The sequence below is a fragment of the Monodelphis domestica genome, chromosome 1 (assembly GCF_027887165.1).
Source record: "Monodelphis domestica isolate mMonDom1 chromosome 1, mMonDom1.pri, whole genome shotgun sequence".
In the NCBI taxonomy this organism is placed as follows: Eukaryota; Metazoa; Chordata; class Mammalia; order Didelphimorphia; family Didelphidae; genus Monodelphis; species Monodelphis domestica.
Genome location: NC_077227.1, coordinates 296,569,568 through 296,586,754, shown reverse-complemented (window position 1 = coordinate 296,586,754; position 17,187 = coordinate 296,569,568). Strand labels below are relative to the sequence as shown.

Here is a 17,187-nt window from a genome sequence, read left to right as displayed (position 1 = left end):
TCTAAGGCAGAAGAGTGGTAAGGGCTAGGCAATGGGGGTCAAGTGTCACGCAGGGTCACACAGCTGGGAAGTGTCTGAGGCCAGATTTGGATCAGGACTTCCCATCTCTAGACCTGGCTCTCAATCCACTGGGCCATCCAGTTGTCCCCCCCAACTACTCTTAATTCCTTCTCTTAATTATTTCCTATTTGTTCTGTATATATAGCTAGCTTTGTATATATTACCTTGCATGTTGTCTTTTATCTATTTTTGTATGTCCAGTGCATAGCCCAGTGTTTGGCACATAGAATATGTTTAATATATATTATTGATCAACTTATATGTGTATATGCATATAATATACATTAGAAAGTATATGTGCATGTATTATATTGTATATTGATAACATGTATATAACATGTTATATAAATGTCATATTTAGTATTATTATTTCTATAGATAGTAGAGAGTAAGTTCCATGAAGGAGAAACCATGCCTTACTTGATCTTTGTATCACTTTGGGACCTAAAATTCTATATGTAGAATTCTATATATTGCAAGGACAATAAATAAATACATATTTATTCAATTTAGGTATAAAAATATATATCAACCAACCTTTCAAATAAAAAAAGGATAATATTTGTAAAGTGCTTTAAACAATGCCTGACCCATAGAAGGCATTTAATAAATATTTATTCCCTTCCCACACCCCTTTCAAATAATGGAACCTGAACATGACAAAATTAATTTGGTGGTTCCCTGGAGCTATAGAGATTAAATTCATTTCCTGAGTGAAAATCCACACTGATGAATGGAGGGGAAGATGGGGATCATCTTCAGTGGAGAGATTTTGGGAAAAGGAACAAGAATTCCTATGTATCTGTACATCATTCACTCTCACTCAGAGAATGGCCATTTCTTCCTACACTAAGCATCTTCATCCTAAGTTCAAGATGTATCTCTGTTTATTTTCTTGTTGAGTATTGATAAATGATACTTAAGGGAAAAGAATTAATTTAAGAGCTATATTTTGCTTCATGTTGATGCAGTGCTTTCTATAGTAACTTTGGAAGTTCTTTCAGTGAATTCTGGCAATGGAATGAGAATTTGGCCTCAGGAACATGTGAAATGAATTCTATCTTTGGCCTTCAATAAATGACTTTTCTTCCTTATTTTAGAGACTACTCAGGGACCACAGTCAATTTGTGAACGTTGGAGGAAAAGTCTTCTGGAGCACTATGGTGGCAGACCTCGGGAAGACCAATATGTTCCACAGTGTGATGAGTTTGGCCATTTTAACCCTTTGCAGTGTCATGGAAATAGCAACTATTGTTGGTGTGTGGATAAGGATGGCAGAGAAGTTGAAGGAACTAGATCACAGCCAGGCTTCTCTCCGGCATGTAAGAACCATATTTACTATATGGTATACAATTGCTTGGAAATATGAGGACAAGTCTTGATACTGACTGAACTCTTCACAAAGTTTTAGGTTACTTGTTCATCAGAGAAAGTACCTAAAATGGAGGGATAAAAGGGAAAAAACTCAATAGATCTGAGATAATAATTTATAATCTGTCCATAGAATATTCAAGTAAACATTTAGGAAGCAGGTTGACATAGTTAATAGGGAATCATCCCCAAAATCAGGAACATCTGCTTCTAATAGATATTGATTATGTAACTTAGTATAGGCAAGTAATTTTCTCAATTTTCTTGGTGACTCTCTAAGGCTATAAGTTACAATACATTTCTCATTTGCATTGATAAGGAGAATTTCTTCATTGGGGATTCCATATGTTAACTAGGAAAAAGCACAAAAGTATTAAATAGTCAGAAAAACCACTCTTTAATTAAGGAAAGGGGTTCCGTGCTTTCTTCAAGGCCTCTACACACCCACGCAGAGTCCTGAAACTTCAGACTCTGGTTGCTCTGGTCACTGACCCCTGGGAGAGCCAACCACCCTAGATTGACAACTACAAGAATCAAAAGAATTGGGGGGACCTATACACCATTTGGGGGCTCCAGGGGCAGGGAAAGATGATTGATATTACCATAGCTACAAGGAAATGGGAATGTTCAAATTATATTGATAGGCTTAGGACAGAAACCATAGCCAGAGGCTAGGGTGCATACCTTACAATGGCTCCTAAAAGGAGGTGTTGGTCTTCTTGGGAACCGACCTGAAAACTTCTAAGATAAAAGGAAATTTAGCATTTGCTTAGGTCTGTTATTCAGTCTAAAACTGCTAGTCTGAGATTCCCTTCAGGGTGGATTCTCATGGGAACAGGGAACAAGGACACATTTTGGGGTCTCCAATTTATAAGCTAATCCTAAAATTTGGGGTTCATCACATCTTACTAGGCTACAAGTTTGGGGGTTTCTAGATTCTACATTGACACCTATAACAATGAAATCGTACTTCCAGGCCCCACCTTTCACCTTTATCCACTACCAAAGTAAAATAAGATTTAATATTTGGCTTTAATCTTGGATTTTTTTAAAATTGGAACTGCTGGGGTTTAGGAAGCCATGTAATACTTTCCACTACCGTTAACGATACCTCTCTCTCTTTTTTTGTCCCCCATTGGCAGGACATTGGTAAAAGAAATTAACCTGTCAAACTACATACCAACTCAATGTTTTTTTGTTTAATTATAAAGTATCCTCCATCTTTGTTTATTACTGATTTTCTCCTTATGAATAAATTTAAAAACTTCCTAGAAATCTAATTTTATTTAAAATGACATGTGGTGCACATCCATTGGGTCAAGAGCCTTAGACTTTAGAGTCTGCAATCCAAGGAAACCTAATTTAACTGATTTTTCTTTTTTGGGGGGTGGGTCTTTTTTTTTTCTTCCTCCCATTGTAGGTATACCCAGCATTGCTCCTCCCATCATCCTACCATCTCCACGTCCTGATGTGATACCACCATCTCTTGGCACATTTCTACTATATGCCCAGGGCCAACAGATTGGCTACCTACCTCTCAATGGAACCAGGTTACAGAAAGAAACAGCCAAGACTCTACTATCATTGCATGTAAAGTATATTTCTCAGGAAAGACTTTCCTACTTGGATTCATATCTTCTCTGTAGGCTTAAATTTATCATATTTTTTATTCTGTCATGGCTCCTTCATGCAGAAGGCAAGGGAATATAGATGTCCTCTCATCCATAAAAGTGTAACTATTTCTGACATTGTCTCACTCTAATTTTTCCAAAGATAATTCTTCAGAATTTGTAATTGTGGAAAGAGGGAAATTCAACATGTTATTCTGTCCTGCCCTACTCTTCATGATACCATGGCTCTATAGCTAGGTTTTCTCGGCAAGTATACTGGAGTGGTTTGTCATTGATTATTTCAGTGGACCCATTCAACATGAGTTTGCTTATAAAAAGCCAAATATGAGCTTCCTTATAAAAAGCCACATAAGTAAAAAAGTAGATGTCTTATCAAAGAATCTCACTGCAAAGAAATCTTGGAAATTTACATGACAGTCTCAGCACACACTTATTTTTGCAATTTATTTGAAAATATCCAAAGCCACTATCAATAGGATTACTATAGCTATTACCATTCTGCTGCTTTGTTCTATCATCTTCCCCACATCTTTGGTGTCTGTTCCAGGTTCTTTATTGGACAATTCTCAGGAGAGGACACCAAACCTTCCTTGCTGAAGATGCTTTCTGATTCTAGAACTACTTGGTCAGGGACAGCAGGGATTTAAAATGAGGATATGTGTCATTACTAATGCAAATTCTAATATTTTAACAAGATTTCAGTAAAGAAAAACAAGTTGAAAACCAAGAAATTATTTTTACATATAAAAAATGTCCACTTATTTAAGAAACCTACATTTAATTAACTACATTTCTGGGAGTATCTCAAGCAAATTTGAGAAAAGTTTAAAAAAATCATAACATGAGATTTTTAGCACATCTTCAGAAATATGTAATTGGAGCATTCCTCCCTCAGAAATCTTGAAATTATTATGAAGATTGACTCCACTCTTGGAAATCATTCACCTGGACACCCCTGGGTTACTTGAAGCCCATCTGACTTGAGATTCCTCGGATAGTTGACATTTTAGAAATTTTATTTTTATATTTATGTAAAGCTACAGTTAAACCCGATGTCTCATGCAAAACTCAGGCAGTACTACAATTACCAAAGCTTGAACTCTGAGTATTATTGTTCATTCGATTCAGTCATATTCAACTCTTCATGACCAAGATTATGGAGTGGTTTGACACTTCCTATTTCAAAGAGAGGCTAAGTGATCTGCTCAGGGTCACACAGCTAGTAAGTGTCTGAGACTAGATTTGAACTCAGATCTTTCAGATTTCAGGCCCAGTTCTTTATCCAGTAAGCCATCTAACTTCCTCATTATGTCCTATAGTTGTGTTTCAGGGAAAGAGTCAGTAAGCCAAAACTCAGTTCCTTGGTTAGAACTGGTATCTACCATCCTCTGAAAGGCAGAACTTGTATCTCCCTAGATTCTTCCTGTATTTGTCCCCACATGAGGGAACAAAGTTTACTTCTCTCATTCAGTTCTCCTTGGTTATAGTGATGGTGAGGTGAAGTGTTTAGGAAAAAGGTAGTATTCAGTGCAACATAATGTGATAATTAATTTTTCTCAAGATATAGACATTATGCTTCTTCATTCATTTCCTGGTATTTTCATAAGAGCCAGTTAAAAGCATGAATTTGAAATTCAAATAAGAGCCTTGCTTTCATTTAGAAGCTTTACAGTAATTTCTTCTCAGCGCCCTAAAAATGTCACTTGTCTCTAAGGGCTTTATATCACTCTTGGTATATAGAGAATATTGTGAAATGCAAGGTACTGAGAACTTGGGACTATAAAGTTATTCAGTATCAAAATCTTTCAAACTAGAAATTAAATTCCCTAATTCCTAGTTCTAAGTTCAACTTAAGTCAAAAAACATTTTTCAGGTACCAACTATGTTCTAGGAATTTTACCAAGCACTGGGGTTAAAAGAAATGCAAAAATATTAGTCCTGTCTCTCAAAGATTTCACAGTATAATGAAGAAGACAACATATAAATAGCTATGTACAAAAAATAAATACAGTATAAATCAGAAATAACCAAAAGAGGGAAGGCAGTAACATTATGGGGGAATCATAAAAGGCTTCTTGTAGTATTTTAGATGGAATTTAAAGGAATTCCAAGGAAGCCATGATATAGAGATATGGGGAGATAGAATTCCAGGCATGGGAGATAGCCAGTGAAAAGTAAAATTTTAGGAGATAGAGTGTCATGTTTAAGAAACAGGCAGGCTAATGTAGCTCTCTGGTAGAGTATAAAGGAAGAAAAGTGTAAGGAAGTGGAAAGGTAGGAAGGGGCCAGGTCATGGGAAGACTTTGCAACTCAAAAAGAAGATTTTATATTTAATCCTGGATGTAATAGGGAATCACTGGAGTTTATTTAGTAAGTGAGTGGAAAAGCACTTTAGCAGCTGAGTGTAGGACAGATTGGAGTGAGTGGAGTGGAGACAGGGAGGCCAACCAAGTAGACTATTGCATTATTGCAAGGGTGAAGATTCAAAAGCTTGAACTTTCATTGTGGCAGTGTGTCATGGGAGAGAAGGAGATATATACAAGAAATGTTATGAAGGTAGAATCAACAGGTCTTGGCAACTTACTGAATGGGAGGTGTGAAAATTAAATTAGTATCTAGTAATAAAAATATTATATTTTATGAGGTTTATTAAGGATTATTAGAAGTCAAGGAATAAATAAGATACAAAATAAAAACCACTTGCCCATGGCTTATTAGCCAATTCAGAATCCCTGCGCTTAGCTTACCACTAACTTCCTACATCGTTGCAATTGAAGAGAGCGAGTAGGGCCGGTCTGCCAGTTAAATACCAATTGTGATCTAACCAACCTGGGGACTCAGGTGAGATTATAGGGAATTCTGGGAAACACCAAGGACTTCTAGGGATTGAAGTCTGGGGTTCAAAATCTCCATTTTTACAGAGGTAAGGATGAGAGAGATAGAGAGAAGTTGAAGGTAATATCCAGGTTTCAAGCCTACGTGACTGGGAGGATAATAATGCCTTCAGTAATAATAGGGAAATTCAGAAGAGAGAAGGATTTAGGGAGAAAAATTATTAAGTCAGTTTCATGTTACGTTTAAAATGTCTATATAATATGCAGTATGAGATGTTCAATAAGCAGATTGAAACAGGAGAGATACAGGATTTGAGACCAGGAAAGAGGTTAGGACTTAGAAAATGGACCTGAGAGTCATCTGCATGGAAATGATAACTAAATTCATGGAAGCTAATGAGATCATCAAGAGAAATAATATAAAGGGAGAAAATAATAGGATCCAGAACAGAACTTTAAGGAACATTTGTAGGTAGCAGGGAGAATCTAGATGGAGATCTAGCAAAACAAAATAAACTGAAAGAAAAATGAAGAGCATGAAATAAATAAGAGAATCAGGAGTAAAGTGTCACAAAAACCTAGAGATAAGAGTATAACAAAGAAAAGGTGCAGAGAAGTCAAGAAGGATGTGTTATGATAAAAGGTCATTAGATTTTTCATTTACATTAGGGACTTAGGAGAGAGAAATTTCAACTGAATAATGTGGTTGGATATCTGACTACATAGAGTTAAAAAGAAGTGAGAAGAAATGAAGTAAAGATATTGATTTTTTTTTTTAAACCCTGACCTTCCTTCTTGGAATGTGTATTGGAGTGGTAAGGGCTAGGCAATGGGGGTCAAGTGACTTGCCCAGGCTTGCACAGATGGGAAGTGTCTGAGATCAGATTTGAACCTAGGACCTCCCATCTCTAGGCCTGGCTCTCAATCCACTGAGCTACCCAACTGCCCCCAAGACCTTGATTTTTGATGCTCTTCCCAAAGAGTTTAGCCACAAAAAGGAGGAGAAATCTGGGACAAAATTTAGAGGAATGGACCAGGTGAAGGTTTTTTGAGGATGAACAACACACGGGAACATTTGTAGCCAGTAGAGAAGCTAGTTCAAAATGTAGATGTAAATCTAGGACAGGTGACAACAGAGACAAGAGGAAATAGGATTTTATAGGTATATTCTAAAACCTAAGTATATAGTAGGTAAGGGGTTATTTATAGTCAAAAATATCCATCAGACTGAGCTGACTTTGGCTATTTTTCAGGTAATAAAATAAAATTGAGCTACTAATTATAGAGGGCAAAATGAAGAATATTTAATATAAAACTTTAGAGAGAGAGATTTGAATATTAGATTAAAAAAAAACTTTCTTAACCATTTAGAATGATCCAAGTTTCCTCATGAGATAGTGTGTTTCTTTTCACTGGAGATCTTCATCAGACAAAGGTTCAATTGTTGGAGATGTTGTAATGATAAAAGAGTCTTTCTAGCACTGAGTTCTGTGATTCTATGACCATTGCACAGCGGTACTACTTGAGTAAAACAGCTAAAATGAACAAAAGAAACTACAATTTAAAATGATTTCTCTTCTGTTTTGTTTCTCAAAGGGTTCTATTGTTGTAGGGATAGATTATGACTGCCAAGAGAAGATGGTATACTGGACAGATGTTGCTGGGCGGGTAATCAGTAGGGCCGGTCTGGAATTAGGCAATGAGCCTGAAATTATCATAAGTTCAGGTAAATAAAGATGTCCATTAGCAAAAAGCAAATTTCAAATTTTATTTTGCATTATTTTCAAATCATTTGACTCCTTCTTGCTATAGTCTGTCCTGTTTCCTCTGTCATACTCAACCTCCCACCCCCATCATCAAACAACAATTTTTGCATTGTACATTTCTATTGAGTTTCCCGAAATGCAAGCCTTTTTCCAGAAATCGTGATCTAACATATGGAACATCAGAATAAGGAAGATTCTTTGAGTACCACCAAAGAAAAGAGTACCATTTAAATCCAAGATTTGGTGGTAATTGTTAATAAGTATTAACTTATTACTTACTTACTATTTTATATTATAATATAGTAATGATAATTACTATATTATATATATACTATATACTATAAAATATAAAAATAAAAAATAAGTAATAATAACTTATTACTTAATTACTAAGCTTACACTGGAATTGTCAGTGCTTCTTATTGTAGCCATGATTCTGTGTCTTTTAATATAAAAGAAACATTTTGATGAGTATTAGCAGGTAAAGTACTGAGAAGAAATACAATTTTGTCACTGTAAAGTTGGCTTTGGTCATTTACATTTTTAAATTTTTAAATAATTTATCAGTGATCATAAGGAAAATTGTGAAAATTCAACTTAAATGTGGTCAGTATACAATTTTTTAATAATCAGTAATTACAAAGAATTTATTAAATACTCATACTATAACAGATCCAATGCTGATTTCTGATATAAAGGGCAAAAAATTAAATAATAATAAGTGACATTTACATGGCACTTTAAGGTTTATTGCTCATTTTACACATTGTTCCATTTGACACTCACAAAAATCTTGCATTACTATTTTCTGGATGAAAAAACTTAAATTTCAGAAAAGTTCTGATTTTCCCAACATTGATCTACTAAGTATCTGAGGAAGGATTCTAACCAAAGTGTTCTTGACATCAAGCACTCAAGATGTTATACGACCCTCCACTTTCATTTGGTAAATAAGCTCTCCTCCTCTGCTGCTGCAGATTGCTTCCACTAATAGTTTGGGTTTTGTAAATTTTAATCATAGAAGGATTCTTATTTATAGTTGAAACATAGAAGAGATTCTATGTACTTCAAGCTCATTAACTATTCTAATATTTAAGGCATGTCTTTGCTTCCTTTCTAGGACTGATGAGCCCAGAAGGACTTGCCATTGACTATTTCCATAGAACCATGTTCTGGACTGATAGTGGCCTTGATAAAATAGAGAGTGCCAAATTGGATGGCTCAGAGCGTAAGGTTCTCTTTGACAATGATTTGGTGAATCCTCGAGCCATCACTGTGGATCCAATCAGAGGGTCAGCTTGGTATTTTCTTAGTCTTCTCTATTGTTAAAAGATACTTATAAACACTTGAATCATAATCATAGTGTGAAGAAGGGAAGAACAAAAATTATAATTCCCATTTCTATAGTTATAAGCTTTTCAAAGTACTTTTTTTCACAATGTCTTCTTGATTTACTTAGTACAAATATTATTCTCATTATATTGAGGATAAAGACTAAACTTTAACTAAGAGAGATTAGGTGACTTGTCCATGGTCACATGATTATTACATGTCAAAACCAGAATTTGAACCCTGTTGCTTCTTCTAGTCTTTACTAGTTAAAAAAAGTACATTGCCAAGACCACAAAAGAATTTGCCTCCTTTGAATGTGTATGTATGTGTGTGTTAATTTGTTGCCTCTCAATAGTGACTCATCTTAAAATCTTTTTCATTTTTTAGGTAAGACCACCAATTTGCACATGGAAGTTTAAAATTTACTTTTCCTGTGCTTTTTTAGACCAAGCAGGGTATTTAAGAGAGGACTGGTATGCAAATCTAACATTATATATGTAATTTTATGTCACTTAATCTTCCTGGTACTTGTTTTTCTTTGGGCCAGATCACTTACCTCTGAGATGCTAGATTTAAGGTTCTATGATATATGATCATAGCAATAATCCTGTGAAACTCATTGTTTAAGTGATACTCCTACCAAATTAAATTGTAGGAAAACCTCTCCTCAGAGTATCTACCTTTTCAAAAATTTTTCCTATATTTCTCATGTAAATTATTTTTAAGTTTATTATTTTTCTTTCCAGAAATGTACTCCCTGCTTAGGTTAGGTCAGTTAGTTGTGTTCTGTATGTAAAGAAATGTTCAAGTCACTCTTACTGCTTGGTCCACTTCAAATGAATAATTTAATCCAATTATGTCTATAATGGCCTGCAGATTTTAACATGGTACTAATTATTTACTTTCTGTTATGAACAATGTTGATACTTTCAAAGTAGCTCATAATGGTACCTTGGTTATATATGATCTAGTAGTCTGAACAGTACTTACTAGGCATTAGGAATAAAGATGAAAACAAAATAGTTTGTGCCCTCAAAGACTCAAAGAGTCTACATTCTACTGAAGGAAAACAATGTATAATAGATGAATAAGTACATATTATATAAAAATAAATAGAAAAATAGTTTCGGAGGGGAAGAAATCAGGAAATGTCCCTTATGAGATTGTATTTGAGTTAAGATTCTAGGAAGTATAAATAAGAAGTAAAAATCTCTCCTTGAGTTTTCCATACCCCTTACCTCAGATATTCCACAGGACTTTTGTAGAGATTCTACCTATCTATTCTATATATATATATTCTATACCTATCTGTTCTACCTATCAAAATCCCTTGATACTATTTTACTTTATTCCAGTCTCTAATGAAGAAGTGACACTTCTTGCTAAAGCCAAACTCTCATTACCTTCATCTCCTTTCCCCTCTTTCATTTTTCAGTCCTTTGTAGTTTGGATTCCATACTCATCAGTTACATGAAACTCCTCTCTCCAGTTTCCAGTGATCTCTTTAAAATATTTTTTATTAATGTAATTTTTTACTTCACAATAATTTCTCCCTAAATGCTTTCTCCTCCTCCTTTTCCCAGAGTCATCTCATAACAAATAATATTTTTAAAATACCAAAATAGAAAAGGAAAAAAATCTCATATATCTTCCTTTGAGTTATGTTTGTTCTCTATAATGAGGGGAGCTTATTCTTTCCATTTATAGTCATTTATAGTTTCCTTTTGTAGTAATTTTATATAAATTATTTTCCAAAATATTGCTCTGATTTACAGCTCTTTCAATAGTGCACTAATGTGCCCCTCATCTCACAACCCTTCCAACAATGATTATTTTCATCTTCTGCTAACTTTGACAATTTTCAGGCTGTGAGTTGAATGGAGAATCAAATTACAAATTTCATTATTAGTGACTTGGGATACTTTTTCATAATTATCAGTCTTATGTTCTATGTTAGTCTCTTTTGAGGACTATTTATTTATATCCTTTGACCATTTGACTTTTTTTTTTACTCTAAATATATGTGTGTATTTGTTGATGTGTGTGTATATAGGTATGTGTGTGTACATATATATTACATATATATGCCAGTTTGGATATTTTATATTTTTTAAGTATTCCTCTATTTTCTTATGTTTGCAGTTTTGTTAGCACATATCTATGTGTAATATTCTGATTATCATTTTTATCTTTTCTGGACATGTAATTTTACCTTATTTACTTATTTGGTTGATTTGATTTTTGTTGTTTTACTTTTAATCAGTTTTTCCTTTTACTTTTAATCAGTTGAATCAAATAAACCAGGGTTACCAATTCATTAGTCTTTTCAAAGAACCAGCTTTTAGTTTTGAATTTAGAATTAAGGGACAGAAAGGCTTCTTATAGAAGACAGTATTTTAATTGAAGGAAAATAAGAAGTAAAAATTAGGAGGGAGGGAGAGCATTCCTGGAGTGGGGGAAAGTGAGAAAAAAATGCTTGGAGCAAAGAATCTTGTTTTAGGAATAACAAGGAAGCCAGTATCACTGGATTTAAAAGTATGTGGTGGTAAGAAGCCTGGAAAGGGATGGGCTATGAAGGATTTTGAACACAAAACAGGATTTTGTATTTGATGCTGGAGGTGATGAGTTTAAATCACAGGTTTTTTGTTTTACTTTGTTTTCTGGAAACTATCTGTGGATTCTTTCAATTGGCACTTGGTTTTATATGTTCAGAAGTTCCAGGCCATTTTCTTGTAATATTTTCATATTTTTTCATATTTCATATAATAGTATCATTTTCAAATTTTTTAAGTTGTCAGATTCTTCTGGAAAATCTATAATCTTTGTGTTTCTATACTTTCAGTGTTTGAAATGCAGTTTTGCCTCTAGATAATCATTTTTTTTCTTTTAATGTTAACTCTTTTGCTTTTCTTTCAAAATATTCTTTATTTCAGTATATTTACATTCGCAATTCATTGGTCTCTCTTTTCTTTTTTTGGTTATATTCATCATGGATCCAAGTGTTCTGTTCTCCTGACTATTTCTGATATGCAGATCAAAAATTCTACTTTCACAATTCTTAAACTATTAAAAAATATTAAGGAACTATTTTTTAAAACTCTTACTTTCTGTCCCACTATCAAGTAAATTATTTGCCCAGGGTCACAGAATTAGTAAATGTCTGAGGTCAGATAGCTTCTCCCTCTAAGTATACCTTTTTTTATTTTTTATACAAATACATATTTTATATCCTATGCTAATTCTCTGATAAAATGTAAATCTCTTAAAGGTAGGGATTATTTTCATTTTTGCTTTTGTATCCCAAGAAGGAAATAATAAATGCTTAGTGAATGATGTCTTCATGTCAGATTAATATTAAAAGTATAATTTGACCATTGATTTAGTAGAATACTTTTTTGAAATATGTAAGTATAAAGAGCAATAAATAAGTGAAGATGTTCTAGGTAGCTTCCTTGTAATATTCTTACATTTTTAATGTTGGGGCTTTTTGACATACCCGTTTCTTCTGGGAAATTTAGAAGGAAAATAAAAGATTATTCAGCTACAAAAATGAGAGAATCAAATGAGATTTTTATTGCCTCTTCCAAGTCTTGGAGTCTGTCTTATTATCATAAATTAATCATTGAAATGAATTAATCATAAAGCAGACACTTTAAAAGAAAACAAACACTTTGATACTATATGGTATCTTCCTTGTAAGTCTTTAAAGCAAAAGCAGAAAATAGAAGAGTTCATATTGTACCTTATCTCCTCCTTTCCTCCTTAGTCCCTTCTTTCTTTCCTCTCTTTCTCTCTCTCTCTCCTTCCCTTCCTCTATACCAAACAAATTCCAGTGTCACCCTGTCCTAACATCCTCTGGCATTCAAAGTCTTTGTAACCTACTTCCCCTTTAACTTTCCAATATTCTTACATTTTGTATTGCACAGTCTAGTGATATTATTAGCCTCCTTGCTGTTTCTTGAAGAAGACAGTCTTTCTCATGACTAAAGACATTTTCACTGGCTGTCCCTCATGACTGGAATGCTCTCCCACTTCATTTTTCCCTGGCTTCATACAAGCTCCAGTTAAAACCCTATCTTCTACAGGAACCCTTTCTTGATCCCCTTCAATTCTAGTGGCTTTTCTCTCTATTGATTAGTTACTTGCCACTCCCATTAAGCTGTGAGAGCTCCTTGAGATGAGCTCTCAAGATGAGCTCATCCTTGAGATGAGATCTTTCTTTAAATCCTTAGTGATTCGTACAGTGCCTACATTTACTGTTTGACTAACTTCTTTCACTCCTTTCAATTGGAGTTCAAATCAGCTTTATTAATCCTAGACTTATTCCTTTTGCATTTTGATTAGTATTTAATTTTGGTATCAGTGCTTGATTTTATTCACTTTCCTATACATTTAGCCCATAAATTTGAGTTTATATCTCCTATTAAAGAGAGTATTTTTGAGTAATCAATTTGAACATAAGATTTTCCACCATAATTAAAACATTATTGCCATTATGTGGTTCTACTATAAAATATTACTTGTGTAAACATACTTTATAAGGCATACGTATATGTGCTTAATCAACTTGTATCTGTTGTAAAGGGATAAATAGAATTCTTTTTAATGAACTTTCCCTGGTCCAAAGAAATAATAAAAATTTTTAAAGGATCAAATAGAATTAGTACCAAAAAATATCTTCTCTGTCCTGGGCCTCCATGGGTTTCTACAGGTATAGGTTAGAGATTTCATTAAGGTGTGGGACAGAGAAATAGAGCTTTGACATATTCTTTCCTGTGGATTTACAGAAACCTGTACTGGACTGACTGGAATAGAGAAGGCCCTAAAATTGAAACTTCTTCTATAGATGGAACAAACAGAAGAATTTTGGTGAATAAAGACATTGGACTACCTAATGGCTTAACCTTTGACCCCTTCTCTAAACTGATTTGCTGGGCAGATGCAGGTAATTTCATTTAGTATAATTGACAGTGAAATATGTAACTTTTTGCAGTATATGGAGCATACTAGATCAGATCTTACAGTTTTGGCTTTGTATTTAAGTACTGGACAGAGTTAAAATGGACCTATAACACAAAAGGAATTTTTTCAAAACACCTTTCAATCATCTTTGGAAACACCCATTAAATCGACATGGATGGAGAGGTTGATTTTGTTTTTCTATCACAATATTACCACCATGTAAAAAACATGCCTTGTACAGTCATATCCATCCCAGTCTCTGATACAAAAAACAAGAAGAGATAAGTATTTCTGTTGAGACGACAATCTTTTTGAAAACATCATTTGATAAAAGAGAAGCCTCTAAATTGGTAATTGGTAAATACCAGGCTTCCTTGGGATTTCATTATTATAGATCATAAACCATTTTTACTATTTTAAGATCATCCTTTGCATTGTTGTATGGCTCTACAGTAGGCATGTAGGGGTTTTAGAAAATCGAGAGGAGAGAGTCTAGGTCCTTGGGGAATTTATCATCTAAATTAGAAGAAAATTCAAATGAGTCACTGTAAAATTCAGTTGTCTACTCTAAAAGCAATTGAAGATTAAATTGGAATTGAAATTTTAGATTATTTAATCTTTGAACATTTTTCCTCTTTTAAGATTTTGGTTTTATACTATCTAAAATCACATTGAAAATAAGATTAATATTTCTCCTTTGAAATTACTTTGAGCCAGAAAAAACCTGTTTAAAAATGTGTTACATTGTCTTTGCCATTTTTCATAAGCATGTATGTATTAATGAATTTCTTGTTCATAAACATGCATATTATCACATAAATGGAAGGACTCTTTTCAGTAGTATTGATGGCAATGTTCTTTGGGATTACATAAAAATTAGTTGTTTACATAATTTTTTTGCAATGCTAATGAATGTGCTACTCTTTGGGATTAATGAAATAGAAATGAGAATTGCTGTTTGTAAAAAGGCAGTGGAAGAAGTACTATTATTATTTTGGTGTTGTTTTCCTTATGCAAGACTCCATCATCTTCAGGAAAAAAAGAGGAAGGGGTGGGGATTCAACTTCTTGAAGCATAAAGTACATGATATTCTTTAATTAATTATTGTTATGTTTTCTTTTTCAAGGAACCAAAAAACTGGAATGTGCATCCTCAAATGGAACTGGAAGACATATAATACAAAATAACCTCAACTATCCCTTCAGCATTGTTAGTTATGCAAATCACTTTTATCATACTGATTGGAGAAGGTAAGTTGAGGAACATAATGGACAATCTTAAATTTAAGGGAAAAATGAAAGTTTTCTAAAGTTATTTGACTTGACCATTTAATCATCCCTCATCAGTGAGTGATACCACTTGCTCTAGGTCAAGCAATATAATGCAGCTGGAAGAGAGCACAGGATAAGGAGGTCAGAAGAACAAGGTTTGGCTTCTGACTGTAGGTCTTTCTCATGAGAGAAATGAGAGGCATTAGGATATAATGTGGAATGTTGACTTGGGAGTCAGGAAGAACTTTATCTGAGCTCTGCCTCTAACACATATGAATTGTGTGATAATGGACAAAACACTTAATCTATGCCACAAGCATTTATAATATTACATTGATGAGAATGCAGATAGATGGGTAGAATTTTCACAAAGGGAGTTACATAAAGTCATAGGTCACCACCACCTTCCTTCAAAAGATCTCTCACCTCTAATATGACCATGATTTGTTCTAAGTGCTATTTTTTTAAAGGTGCTGTTTGTCCCATTTTAAAGTTAACAATATTGTAGGTAGAGTCATATTGCATTGGAATTTAAAGGATCTAATGAGTTTTTTTGTGAGATGATAATGTTAATTTTAGTCATAAGAGTATATAGATCATAATATAAATTTTTGGTGGCATTATATAAATCACTAGAGACATTGTAATTTCTCACTTACACCAGCCCAGTTTTCAAAAATCGACAAATACAGATCTCCTTACATCATACCAACTTGGAAGAACTGAAAACAGATTCCCCAGTGCTAGCTCTGAAGGAACTTGAAGCTTAGAACAGTTCCTTTCACCAAAGTTACACAGTCCATCTTGAACATCTTTTTAAACTAAAAGAAAAGGGAGGGAAAATGAACAAACAACAAAAAAAGAAACGTCATAGAAACTTATTTTGGTGACAGAATAGACTCAAAGGAAGACAACAAAGTCAATACTGCCACATCCAAAGCCTCCAAAAAATTATTAATTGTCCTCGATCCCAAAAAGAATTAATGAAAGAGCTCAAAAAGAATTTTAAAATCAAATAAGAGAGGTAGAAGAAAAATTGGGAAAAGAAATGAGTAAAACAAGAAACATGAAAAAAAAAGTCAGTAGTTTGGTAAAGGAGGCACAAAAAATAATGAACAAATTAATATCACAAAACCCAGAAGACTAATTGGTAAAAGAGGCACAAAAATCCAAAGAAGAACTCCTTAGAAAAGCAGAACTGGCCAAATGGGAAGATATACAAAAAAGCACAGAAGAGAAAAATTTCTTGAAAGACAGACTGCCCTGAGGAAAAAGTGGTGCAAAACTAAGGAGGAAAAAAAACTCATTACAAAGTAGAACTGGCCAAATAGAAAAGCTCTCTCAAGAAAATTGTGCCTTTAAAAATTAGAATTAGAATTGGCAAGTAGAAATAAATGACTATTACTCTGAGACATCAAGAAACAATCAGTAAAAACAATCAAGATACAATCAAATAGAAGAATAAAAAAATAAAAGAAAATGTGAAATATCTACTGGGGGGAAAAGGATTTTGAGGGGCAAAATCATTGGGATACCTTAGAAAATGTTCCTGTATATATATATATACTTCCTGTACTGAGAGCTACTTGAAATCCATACTTATATATCCAAATATACCCAATTCTGAGACTGCTGGAATCATAGGGGCCATTTATCAGGGCCTAGCATGAGAAGGATAAGGGGGATATAATCTAGTATTGAGTGCCTGCATTATCTACTACTCTTATCTCTAATATTCAGAACTTATAATTAAAATATTTAAAGATATCAATTTTAAATGAAATTAAAGGGAAAATGTTCTTTAGGAAAACAATACTCATTTTTCTGAAATTTTCCCATTTTTTATTCAAAATTATGTTTTTGAAGTTACATGTGACTTTTAAGGCAGTAAATTTGGCTTTCAAAACTGTCTAGGGGATAGATGGGTAGCTGAGTGGATTGAGAGCCAGGTCTAGAGATG

General features: G+C 33.7%; 1 protein-coding gene across 9 annotated transcripts in view; it reads left to right on the top strand.

Annotated features, from left to right (window-relative positions):
• NID2 (nidogen 2) overlaps positions 1-17,187 on the top strand; it is a 157,371-nt gene that overhangs the window by 136,436 nt on the left and 3,748 nt on the right. For all 9 annotated transcript variants that reach the window (XM_056811050.1, XM_056811055.1, XM_056811052.1 and 6 more), the window contains 6 exons: positions 1,161-1,382; positions 2,852-3,021; positions 7,493-7,622; positions 8,783-8,954; positions 13,782-13,939; positions 15,083-15,206. In XM_056811050.1, the coding sequence (XP_056667028.1) occupies positions 1,161-1,382; positions 2,852-3,021; positions 7,493-7,622; positions 8,783-8,954; positions 13,782-13,939; positions 15,083-15,206 (976 nt within the window). The remainder of the gene's footprint in view (positions 1-1,160; positions 1,383-2,851; positions 3,022-7,492; positions 7,623-8,782; positions 8,955-13,781; positions 13,940-15,082; positions 15,207-17,187) is intronic.